Source organism: Myotis myotis, unplaced genomic scaffold (genome assembly GCF_014108235.1).
Source record: "Myotis myotis isolate mMyoMyo1 unplaced genomic scaffold, mMyoMyo1.p scaffold_m19_p_15, whole genome shotgun sequence".
Lineage (NCBI taxonomy): Eukaryota > Metazoa > Chordata > Mammalia > Chiroptera > Vespertilionidae > Myotis > Myotis myotis.
Genome location: NW_023416319.1, coordinates 6,667,294 through 6,679,754, shown reverse-complemented (window position 1 = coordinate 6,679,754; position 12,461 = coordinate 6,667,294). Strand labels below are relative to the sequence as shown.

General features: G+C 56.8%; 1 protein-coding gene across 4 annotated transcripts in view; it reads right to left on the bottom strand.

Moving 5' to 3' along the window:
- The window catches only part of HSPA12A (heat shock protein family A (Hsp70) member 12A), a 111,762-nt gene that overhangs the window by 5,009 nt on the left and 94,292 nt on the right, over window positions 1-12,461 (bottom strand). For all 4 annotated transcript variants that reach the window (XM_036335850.1, XM_036335848.1, XM_036335849.1 and 1 more), the window contains 5 exons: window positions 8,343-8,514; window positions 4,073-4,159; window positions 3,376-3,480; window positions 2,209-2,467; window positions 439-542 (listed from right to left, as the gene is read on the bottom strand). In XM_036335850.1, coding sequence (XP_036191743.1) covers window positions 439-542; window positions 2,209-2,467; window positions 3,376-3,480; window positions 4,073-4,159; window positions 8,343-8,514 — 727 coding nt within the window. The remainder of the gene's footprint in view (window positions 1-438; window positions 543-2,208; window positions 2,468-3,375; window positions 3,481-4,072; window positions 4,160-8,342; window positions 8,515-12,461) is intronic.

Below are 12,461 nucleotides of genomic sequence, written 5' to 3'. Positions count from 1 at the left end.
TTTGGTAAGTGGGGGGTAGGGTCATGGGGGGGGGGCTAGATACTGAAAAGGGTCCCCGGTGAGTCTCCCGTGTGGCCCTGGGGGAGGCCACGAGGCAGCAGAGAGCAACGTGGCCAGACGCCGTCTCCCCTCCTGGGGACCTTTCTCTGGCTCACACTCAGTGGCTTCTCCCAGCCAGGGCTGTGGTTCCTGATCTTTCCACAGAAAGCAAAGACCACGTTGCCCAGGGCCCGTGGCTGGAGGTCATTCTGCCACACGGCCCGCAGCTCACTGTCTGGGGAGCCAAAGGGAAAGGGGGGTGAGGACGGTGCCCGGCTGCTTCCGGTCCCCGAGGGCCTGTGGCTGCCAACCTGACTTCACATGCCTGGTCGGTGATGCTGGAAAAGTCAGTCCCGTTCGCGGCTCTGCCGGAGCCGCCAAGCCCTGGCGGATACTCACGCAGATGCTCGATGATGCTGTCGATGGTTGGCTTGAAAAGGGCATTCATGGCATCAGGGCTCATCCTCAGCATCCCCTGGGAGGACCACTTCACAAAATCCACGCTGTGGGGGGTGGCACAGAGAGGGACAGCGGTGAGCGGACAAACTACACCCACAGGGCAGACCCGGCCCTGGCAGCACAGCTGTCAGCTCCAAGCAGCGGGGCAGGGGGGCAGGGGGTGAGGTCCTTGGAAATACCCTCCCCTGCCAGGCCTGAGCCCTGGACGCTCCAAGCTAAGACTCGGCCTCTTCTGTTTCTCTTTGCCTCCACGTGGCCTCCCTTCCCCGGGGAAGTGGGAGCCGATGTCGAGTGCGAAGGACAAGGAGGTAAAGGCATTGCTCTCATTTGGATGACCGCACTTCGATGCCACAATCGTTGGATGCGAGTCCATTAGCGGCTCGCCGTGCTGCTACCTAAGGCTACCTGTCCCAGGACAGGGAGAAGCCTCCTCCTGCCGGTGCCCCTCACTGTCCCTGTCGAAGGGGCAGCGTGCAGCAGCAGGAGCACTGGACAGGGAGTCAGGCTGCTGGGCTCCAGCCTGGCCCCACCACTCAGCAGCCATGGGACCTCGGGCAAGCGTTTTCTCTGAGCCCTGGCTTTCCGTCTGCAAATCAAGGCGAATGCCACTTGCCTTACCTCCCTCACAGGGTTGTGAAGATCAAGTTAAAAACCACGTCTGGGAAAACACTCTGGAAACTTCCTAGCGTAAAAGGAACGCCAGGGACTGTGGAGTGCAGTGCGCACCCGCCTGCTCGCAAGGTCAAAGGGGCCCCCGCTGCTCGCAAGGTCAAAGGGGCCGAGCTAACGATGGCTCCGTCCCTGCAGCATAGCACCTCCAGCTCCTCCAGCAGCACGTTCTAGATGCCGCCCTGTCTCACGGACCAGGAGTCCTCCCAGGGCCTGGGCCGGAGGACAGAGTGTATGGTGTGGGGTGACCCACGGGCTGGCCGCAGCCAGTCTCCGCAGCGAGGGAGGCCCCGGAACTGTGCGGGCAGGACATGGGAGACAACCAGACGCAGGTGCCTTCTGCAGGAGGCCAGGGCAGAGAGAACGGCAGCCTGGGAGGGTCTGGCGAGGACCTTGCTCCCAGGGCACAGCAGCCTGGGAGTCAAGTCCACTTTGTTTCCCCTGAAAGGAGCCAGGGCGTCTTAGAGAAGCACCCGATCGCAGGTGTGGTGGGGAACGTACAGGGTGAGTCAGGGGCACCTCACTGGCACAGGCGGAGACCGTTAGAGACCACAAAGGGCCTGGCCAGCGCGGCTCCGTGGTTGAGCGTCGACCTATGAGGTCACGGTTCGCTGCTCAGGGCACATGACCAGGTTGCAGGCTCGATCCCCAGCGTGGAGCGTGCAGGAGGCAACCGGTCAATGATTCTCTCTCATCAATGTTGTTTCTATCTCTCTCTCCCTTTCCCTTCTTCTCTGAAATCAATAAAAACATAAAAAAGGAGAAGGAAATAAACCGCAAAGGCCGAGGCAGTGGGACTCAGGAGCCAACCTGAAGGGGCTCCCACCGGCCAAGATGGGACATTGGAGCGTCACTGAGGATGTAACCGCCATCGTTACACATGCATCAGACGTGCTAAGTCCATGCGTTCTAATGGCACTCCCCCGGCGCCCCGCAAAGGGGAACAATCATTTGGAGGGTGCTACGAGGGCAGCCAAGCCAAGAGGAGCTTCTCTCGGCTCCATGGCCGAGTTTCCCGGGCCAAAGGCAGGTCCGACTCACTTGCTCTTCCGCAAGGCGTGCTCCACGCTGTGGCCGCGGAACTTCTTGTAGTAATCGATGAAGGAGAAGGGCAGGGTGATGTTCAGCGGGTTGGTGCGGTCCGGGGCGGCCGCCCTTTTGCGAGACTCGAACGCAATCATCAAGTCCACCCAGGCGGCGGGACGCTTGATTTTGAATTGCTCGATGAAGTCCTCTCCGAATATCTTACACAGGAGCTTTTCAAATTCGTAATCGACTCCTAAGGATCCATAGGGTCCCCCTGCGCCAAGAACGAAACGGAGTCGCCGTGTGAGAAACGCGGAGAACGGGGCCCCGACTCTGAGGCCACCCCGCTCTTCTCCCAAATACACAATGGAGCACAGCTGGGACCTCACTGGGGTTCTTCTCACTCCTCATGGAGAGCTTTCCTCTAGACACCACTCGGCAATAACCTGTTTACAGTCAGTTACACTTTAAATAAAAGCAATACATTTAAGGCACTGGGAGTATCGCAGTTTCCTCCTCCCCCGTAGACACCCAGGACAGGATCAGGAGCAGGCAGGCCTCGCTTAGCCCCTGGGTCTACTCACTCCTCATCACCACCTCCCCGACCAGGGGTCCTGGGCCCTCCCAGAAGGCTTAGCCATAGCCCCGAGCCACACGTGTCTTCGGGCTTCTGTCACATCCTTTCATAACTTCCAGGAGCCACTTTCTCAGCCAGGATCTGAGACGGGCTCCTCCCCCAGGGATGGAGGTCTGTGTTTTAAAGGACATGGAACTGTGCTTTGCTTTCCAATGTTCAATAAGCCACGGAGCCGCCTGGCTGGCGTGACTCAGTGGCTGAGCATCGACCTCTGAACTAGGAGGTTACGGTTCGATTCCCGGTCAGGGCACATGCCCAGGTTGCAGGCTTGATCCCCAGTGTGGGGCGTGCAGGAGGCAGCCCATCAATGATTCTCTCTCATCGTTAATGTTTCTATCTCTCTCCCCCTCTCCTTTCTCTCTAAAATCAAAAATATATTTTTTTAAAGAAAGAAATTATGAAAACTTATCTTTTAAAAAAAAGCCTCAGTGCCTTCTCCTGCCGACTGTTCCACGTGCTGGCGGCACTGAGACAATGACAGGCTGAGAGAAGTCGGAAAGGAGTGGCCGGGCTCAGGTAGGAGAACATCGCCGTGCAGCGCTCACCTGTGGCTTTATACAGTTCCTTAAGGTGTCCCTCTGGTAACCGTATCTGATGGACGGTCAGGTCTACGGTGCCACCGCCACTGTCCACAACCACATACTTGTCACCTGGCAAAGGAAAACACCAGCCACCCTTCACATAGACTGCTTGCCAACCCGTCCTGAAACGGGCTGGCGGGTGATGACGGGGTACCCCGCCCTTCTCATTAGTGCAATGGGTTTGCTAAGTAGTTGTGCAGCGGGTTATTCGTGACTAAAGAGAAGGCAATGATGTCTGCTAGGAGCGACGGTTAGCATGGACGATCCAGAGCCCAGACGCGTGGATCTCTAAAACTACAGCATCCATGCCACACGCTGCTGCGTGTCTGGCACGACCCAGCGGACAGCTTCCTGCCCAGTGAATAGCGCCAGCAAGTGGCCGGCTGTTTAACTGAAGACTTGTCCTGGAACCAGTGAGTCCCAGTCCCTACCTCTCCTCTGAAGAGTCTACATGGCTTAACCACATGCAAAATCACAGCTCCACAAAGAGCTCTCCCTGGGGGAGTAGTCTTTAAAACCGAGTGATTTTGAACATTCTCCAAAAGTGCAAAAGGGACAAGTAGGAATGCAGTTTTGCCAGCAGCAACACACACACACACACACACACACACACACACACACACACAATCCAGCAAAGGCAAAGGACATTCAAGGACGCTACCTTCCTCCAGCTCGGACCAGATCTCGCCTATGACATTCTCCACCAAAAAGGTCCGGCTCTGCCGATTGCGCCGTACGTGCTCCTTAGCTAGTGGCCGACAGAAAGAAAATGATGGCGGGTGAGAAAGCACGACAGAGCGGCCGTCATCTGCAGTCAGTGGAGGCAGCAGCGTGAGCAGGTTAGGGACACAACACTCAGTGAACCGTGACCAAACAATTACAGGAATGCCATCCGGGGAATTCCAAAATAGTTCTCCCAGGACGAGCAGCTATCGCCCCGGCCTTCCCCGCCCCATCGGTGTGGCAGACTCAGCCTGAGCGCTGCTGGAAAGCTCACCAGGATGAGCCCATCCTCCAGTGACTTTCGGGGGGATGGGTGAATAAAACGGACCAATTTCCTGGCTTTGCTGTGCCCGGGAGGCAGCTGTCTGCCAAGCAGCCGTCAGTGCACTTGGTTAAACAATTTCACACCAAGGAATCCTGATACACGGAGAGTGGGGTGCTGATCAGGATCCTGGATAAACTGGACGCGAGTCTGGATCCTGGATCAATTGTATAGGAGCCATTTCCTGACCTTGTTGAAGCCAATACCCTCTTTGACCACAAGGTGGCGCATCGACCACAAGGTGGCGCATCTGAAACTGGCAAAGCCAGGCACCAGTTTCCTAGCCCTGCAGGACAACCTGGCGGTGACACCATGCGTGGGGATTTGGCCTCCCACTGGCCTCCCCACAGCGCTGTGAGGTGGACAGGGCATAAATCACGGCCCTACGTTAAGGTGAGGAAACCAGGTCAGGGAGGTTAGGAGACCAGTTCCCACACTGCCTTGCAGCCCCAAATTAACGCTCCATCCAGGGACCCTCATGCCTCTGAGATTTAAGTTTACAGTGAAGTCTGAAAAAGCAGACTACAAATGTGAAGAACCAGGAAAGGTGCTGTGAGAGGGTACCTGGGAGGCAGCCGGGCACAGCCACGGTGGGAATTTGAGCAACTCAACCCCCCACCCCGGGCCTCAGTTTCCCCATCCATAAAATGGGTATAATAATACGTGGCCTAAGTTCCTCACAGGCAGAGCAGGGACTGGCTCTCTGATTTGTCCTAAGCAGCCAGTGTGACACCTGCTCACAGTAGGTGACAATGAAGGTGAGCACCAAGTCTGAGACCCGGTGCCCACCAAACCATCACTACCACAAGCCACGGAGAGCGACCACCTATTTTACAGATCAAGGCTCTGCCCACAGCTCTGCTGCTGTGAATTCTTTAGTCCCTGGGCGGGTGTTGCAGACTTTGTATCTGTCTGCAGCTATTTATCCAACAGAGGACCCTTGGCCCTCTAGCCTCTCAGCAAGGAGCAGTGTTTGCAAAACAACATCTATGGGGGTTGGGATGGCAAGCACTGGGCCAGCTCCGAGTTCCTCGGGCCCTGCCTTATGGTGGAGAGGCTGTCCCGGTGTAAGAGTCCCTGCAGGCTGGTGTGGCGCAGTGGTTGGGCGTCGTCAGGTGCACAGAAAAGTTGCTGGTTCGATTCCTGGTCCAATTCCTGGTTAGGGCACATGCCCAGGCTGAGAGCTCAATCCCCACTAGGGGGCATGCAGGAGGCAGCCAATGGATGTTTCACACTCACATCAGTGGTTCTCTCCCTTCCTATCTCTCTAAAAAGCAGTGGTTCTCAACCTTCCTAATGCCGCGACCCTTTAATACAGTTCCTCATGTAGTGGTGACCCCCAATTTCATTGGTACAAATTGAACATAATTAAAGCATAGTGATTCATCACAAAAACAATATGTAATTATATATGTGTTTTCCGATGGTCTTAGGTGACCCCTGTGAAAGGGTCGTTCGACCCCCAAAGGGGTCACGACCCACAGGTTGAGAACCGCTGCTAAAAAGCAATTTAAAAAATCTTTTTTTGTTAATTCTCACCCAAGGATATTTTTCCATTGATTTTCAGAGAAAGTGGAAGGAAGCAGGAGAGACAGAGAGAAAGAGAAACATCAATGTGAGAGAGACACATTGGCTGGCTGCCTCCTGCATGGCCCCGACCAGGGCCAGGGATCGAACCTGCAATGGAGGTAAAAGCCCTTGACTGAAATCAAACCGGAGACCCTTCAGTCCTGGGGCCGACACTCTATCCACTGAGCCAAACCGGCAGGGCAATAAAAAATATTTAATAAATAAAAGGAGTTCCTGTAGGCCTAGGAGGGACCCCACACGCAGGCCTCTCTCCTGTTCCCAGCACCGGCTCCAGATGAATTTCTATTGCAGATCTTTGGTGGGCATTTGGTTTCCTAAAACAACCTGGATGACTAATGAAATGGCATTCATAAAAAACAGCCAAGCAAAGCTAATGAGACATGTTCTGAGCTCTCAAAAAATGTATCCTATTTTTCAGGCAAATTAAGCCCATTTTGTGAAAAATGTGCCCTTTACGGCGCTCATTAAATCCTCCTGGTGTAAAATAAAATACCCACAGCAAACCCTGCAGTGCCGGGGGGCAGAGTGCTGGCTCCGTTCTCCCCCACGGGGTCCTCCGGCTCCACCTGAAGGAGCCCCCAGCAGGGGCGGCCGGGGGAGGTGTCTCGGGTACCCCACCCTCCCTCCGGGTATTCCTGCCAGGCCTCCTGGGAGAGAGGTCCCAACTGCAGCCCGAGGCTGAGACAGAGCCCTGCCTCCTGCCCCTCAGAGGGGCGCTGGCCAACCACTTGGGGATTTAAAAACCCTACAGACCCTCTGAGCATATGGGACCACAGCCAAGTCCACAGGCACAGGACACGGGACGGGCCAGGGGGGAGATGGGACGCTTGCGAGGAAAGGAAGCCAGGCTGAGCTCCCAGGAAAAGCATTCCAAACAGCTTTCCCCTCAGGTTAGGGGAAATGGTGGGAAGAGCGGTGGCGCTAGAATTAGCTAATTCTCCTGGATTTCTTTTTATGAACAACTAAGGGAGAACCAGCAAGTGAGAGGAGAAGCCCAGTCCCTCCTGGTCTTTTCCATGAAAACAATGAAGGTGGAGATTTACATAAGCTTGTCATTCCGTGTGTTTTAAACAGGCAGCTGACCTGGTCCGCAGCAAGGCTGCCCTCGGCCTGTGCTGGGGCCCAGCACCGCTACACAAGGGCAGGTCAAGCCCTGGATTTAAAGGGCAGCCTGCTCCCCACATTCTGGGTGACTCAGATCCAAGGTGCCCACATCGGGGCCTGGCGGGCAGGGGCAGCAGCTCGGGGACAAGTGAACTTTGTGCTGAGGCTCACAGATTCCCCGGTCCTGGGTGAAAGTGCAGGGCGTGGGCCCTGGCGCAGCTGCCCCGCGAAGAGGAATGGGAGCAGACCATGGAGATGGCCTCGCTGGGCCTCGGGGTGGGGACCACGGAAAACTTGGGACGAGGGCTCTAGGGGAGCAGCCTGCGGCAGCCCTGGCTAACGCCACCCCTCTCCTCCTGGGCCTGGCCTTCGAGGGGGGTGATGGGCGGGTTTGTGCCCTCAGGGCCCTCCCCCGGGGACAGAGCTCAGAGCTGTGCGCCCCAGCACGCTGATTAGCTTCCAAACTCACTCACAGAGGTGGCTTTGACCCTGACCTAAGGTGTCTGTGAACGCTGTGGCCCTGATCAGACCCACAGAGCGCTGGACGGACACCCAGGAAAACAGTTCTGGGGACCAAGAGAGGGGCCGACTTGCACCAGGAAAACACGAAAGAGAAAAGGCTCCTTAGGGTCCCCCCGAAGCTCCCGAGTGTCCCTGGGCGGGTGACTCTTCCACAGCCAAGTGGACATCCGCGGGTCAGGAAGCGTCAGTCCTTTCCGTCTGCAGTTTAAACTCTCGCCAGGTTTATGGCCAAGACACATAATGAGCTCATCACACACGAAGCAGCTCCAATGAGTGAGTCAGCAGTAAGTCAACAGTCTTAATGGAAGAATTAATAACAGGCAAATGGGATTAGATTGAGAATCAGTTAACAGGCCAGAAAGATTAAGAGCTTAGTAAAATGCAAGGCCAGGACTGCTCTCAGGGCCCCCTCGAGTTTCTGGAGAGCAGCGCCCTCCCCCCTCCGAAGGCACGTGGGTGGGTGATGAACCTGGGTACCCACTGCCAGGTGTGCCGAGGCCCCTGGGAGGGGCCAGGGGGCGGGAGGGGGCTGAGCACAGGGTGCTTAACACCAGCCTCTCTGGCGGCATCTTGATTCTTCATTACAGCACCGAGTGCATGTACACAGTAGCGGCCCAGAGACATGCAGGCGGGAGGGGAGAGCAGGGGGGGAGAGAGAGAGCAGAGGTACCCTGTGCAAACCCAGCTCCTACTGTGTCTCTGGAGCTGTACCCATTGACCGCGGCCTTGCTGCTCAGCTCCATCATCTGGTGCAGCCGCAGCTTCCGGCAGTAGATGGAGGCGGCCTCGGGCTCCAGGGCGATGATGAGCTGCTCCGCGTTCTCGGGGGAGGCCAGGCCCGCCTGGAGGACAGAAGCAGAGGCTGGGACCGGGGCTCCCTGGGGGGCTGCTCCCAGGACACCCCCACCTGGGGCTGACACCCCCAGGAAGGGACCCCCGGGCCCTGCTGGTTTGAGGAATTCCCCCCATAGGCCTCTGCAGAGCTTAAGATTGGGGGTGATCAGGTGCTGGGCCCTGAGCGGGGTCCCCGAACACCACAGTGGCCTAAGGAAATGTACCAGCATCCCTGGGAAACGCCAGACCCGCTGGGCCCTGGAGCCTCTTGCATCTGGAGCTTAACTAGCCCAGAACTGAGACGCATGGGGGGAAGTCCCCAGAACTTTGGAAACTGTTACAGGGGGGACAGCACGTGGTCTGGTTTGGGCTGTAACAGGCCAAACAGTCTGATCGAATCAGAGCAAGCCCCGATCTCTGGTGGCCCAGGAAACATGGCCCATCGCCGGACCTCGCTAGGCAACATGGGATTTTGCTGGATGGGAGTCGGACAGGAGGGCTCCAGGGCTCCGGGAGAAAGCCCCTCCTGGAATCCCGCACAGCGCCCCCTTCTGGAGGGTGGGTGGGGAGGCAGGTGCCGCGCCCTCATTCAAAGCCACTATCCCTTTCACAGCAGAAATGCTCTGCTCTGTGACACCTGGCTTGTTCCAGGCAGGTGCCTCCGGGAGGCTCTGGGACCGCCCTTCTGAGGGGAGCAGGGAAAAGGGCCTGGCGTGTCCCCTAACAGGTCCCGGCCCGCCTCCCGTGACCTTGACCTTGAGCACCAGGTCTCGCTTGTCCGTTGAAGCTGTTCAGGCCTGGGGGTTTCCTGCCTTCTATGTTTGTTGTCTTTGGTCCCGTTTCCTAGGGAACCTCAGATGCCGCACCCACTTGGTGAAAGGCCCCAGTTCCACACCCAGCTCATAAGGCCTCATCCTGGAGGCGGGGTGGGGGGGGGGGGGGGTCTGCCTGGCGTCACACCGGCACCATGGCCTCTCACCAGGAGGAGCCGCTCACAGTCGCCGGCGGCAGGGGGTTAGCAGGTGCAATAACTGGGCGGGTTGGGAGGCCGGGTTATAAGGGAAGAATGGAAAGGACCTCAGGATGCCGTCCCACTCCTTCACTCTGTACGAGAAGAAACCAGGGCTCGGAGAAGCAGGGTGGCCTGTCCCGGGTTCCTGGGAGGCGGGCCTCAGTCTCTTCAGCTCCAAGGTGCCCGACCCGTAAGCGGCCGAGCGCCCCGGCCCAGATCTCGCGCCTTGCAGACCAGCTCTTTCCTGGGTTCTCTGCTCTTCTGGTCTGAGTGACTCCAGCTGCTGGGGTGGGGCCCAGGCCTTCGGGAGGACTTGAACCAAACTCCCTGATGCCTCTAATGCTCCCCTCAACTGGCTTAAAGGTACAGCCTCTACCCATTTACCCCAGGACAGTACCCGATGACACACTGCCTATACCGTACCCCAAACCAACCAATTCTGTCCTCTTGAGATACCATCAGCGGCAGGTGCCTGGGCATCTCCACTTTGCCAATCCCGAAGGCCTCCCAGCAGCGGGAAAACCCCAGATGAGAGAAGGCCAGGCGGTGCCGGAGAGACCAGGACAGAGTGACACACTCCTTCGTTCCAACCAGCCGCCATGCTCCACCTCGCACTCCCAGTGGCAATGAGGGGCTGCACCCCCAACAGCTGCTCCCACGGTGGCCAGTGGAAAGCTGAGGGACAGGCAAGAGGAAGCAGCCGGTGATTCCACCTCCCAGGAGGGGAGGTGTCCCAGGGCTGCCGTGGACTCCAGGAAAAAGAGGAAACAGGGGATCCGCCAGGCTCAAAGCCCAGCCGTCTTTCTCTCTGGGCCAGAGGCTCTGGTGCCCGAAGTGTGAGCTTTGTTTCTGCATAAACATGTGCAGTCTTCTCAGCAGAGGCCCTCCAGCCCAGTGCTGTCCGGAGACCTGGGGGTCTATTTGCCTGGGACCAGGCCAGGGTCACCCGAAGCAGAAGAGCGCTCGCTCTGCCTTTGCTAATCCTGCCTCCAGAGCTGGGATCTCATGGCCGCTGTGCATGTCCGGCCTCTCCTGCAAGAGGGTATGTCCTCCAAGGGCGGCAGCTAAGTCTCCTTGCCCCACCGCACACAGAAGGGCTCAGAGGGTAGCTGCTACATGAATGAGTCGCGCATCCCTCCGGTCAGAATCAAGTTCTGCAGTTTCCTGGCGCTCATCTCCGCAAGCCCGAATGAGACAAGCATTCTGCCTGCGTGACCAAGGACTCTACAAACAGACTGTCTCAACGAAGAGCACGCGGCCCCGTTTGTCTCCTCCACGAATCTGGGGCGGCAGGAGCACCATCAAAGCGGCTCCTTGGAGTGCTGCTTCATGGTCCCCTGCTCCCAGGGGGAGGAGCAGCAGGTGGTGACTCCAGGGAGGCCAGGGTGTGGGCGTCCACGCTGACTCCAGGGCTCCCCCGCCCCGGCCCTGCCGTCAGCTGGAAAAATCCGCCGGGGACTGTGTGTTTACAGCTGAGAAAAATGGCCAGACAGCCAGCGAGCGCACCGCTGGCCGGGCGTCAAGTTGCACGGGCCCAGCTGCACCGTCCTGGGCGTCATGGGGTGGTTCTTTTTGTGTGTTTTTCCTGATGTGGCTATTTGTCACTGCCATTTGTTCAGAAAGGGAGGCAAATGTAAGCTGCAACTCTGTGCTAGATGATGAAATCATCTGTAGGGAAACATTTATTTAACAGGCTCTGGAACCTCCTAGAGTGACACATTTTAGGCAAAATGCCTCTAGAGAGAAACTGTTTCCTGTCCGTGCAACTCTCAGGACACAGTGGAACTACCTCCCATTCTAGGTCTCTTGGGTCTCAGAGGAGAGACCAGCTGTTCTTTTTTAAAAAATTTTTAATCCTCCCCTGAAGACATATTTTTTTTATTGATTTTAGAGAAAGAGAAAGGGAGAGAGAAAGAGAAACAGCAATATGAGAAACATCAATCAAGCTGCCTCCCAAACATTCCCCAACTAGAGATCGAACTCACAACGTAGGTATGTGCCCTGACCAGGAGTCAAACCCACAACGTTTGGTGTATGGGATGACACCCGCCCAGCTGAGCACCCAGCCAGGGCAGCACCCTCCTTCACTGAGTGCTCTTCAAGGGTCTAACGGTGCCCCGGCCTTCATAAAAGACAGAGGTTAACCTACTTTTTCAACGAGCACTTGACACTAGCAGATATGTCGGAGGTTCACTGATGAAATAAACTGGGAGATGCTGCCCTGGGCCTCGTCCCCTGCTCTGCAGCCAGGCCTCTTCAGAGCAGGCCTGGGAGGAGGGGCTCCGATTTCACCTGCAAGCAGGGTGATGGGCTAAGGGGCAGCACTTCGGGAGGAAGGGCTGATGGGCACTCTTGCATCTCAGAAGCTGGCTGGGCCAAGAAGTGCTTTTGCTCAGCTTCTGTATTGGCGTTCTCCAGGGAATCCAATGTATGGATGTGTAGAAAGAGGTTTATGACAATGAGTGGCTCACATGATTATGGAGAGTGACAAGTCCTGAGGTCTGCAGGCAGCAAGCTGGAGGACCAGGAGAGCCCATCAAGGTCTAGTTCCCTAGCTGGCAGGTTCAACACCCAGGAAGAGATGTTTCAGTTCAAGTCCAAAGGCAAAAAAAAACACCCAGAACACCCCAAAACCCCAAACCCAATGTCCCCGTTTGAAGGCCGCAGGCGGGAGGAATTCCCTCTTGTTCTAGGTAGGTTCTGCTCATGCCTTCCACTGATTGGGTGAGGCCCACCCCCCTTAGGGAGGGCAATTTGCTTTATTCGGGCTACTGATTTACAGGTTAATCTCGCCCCAAAATACCCTCACAGCAACGCTCAGGATGACTTTTGAACAAATATCTGCATACCCCTTGGCTCAGTCAAGTTTACACAGAAAATTAACCATCACGGTACACATCTTTCTTATTCCATAGCCTAAATGGGGGGCAGTGAGGAGGGAGA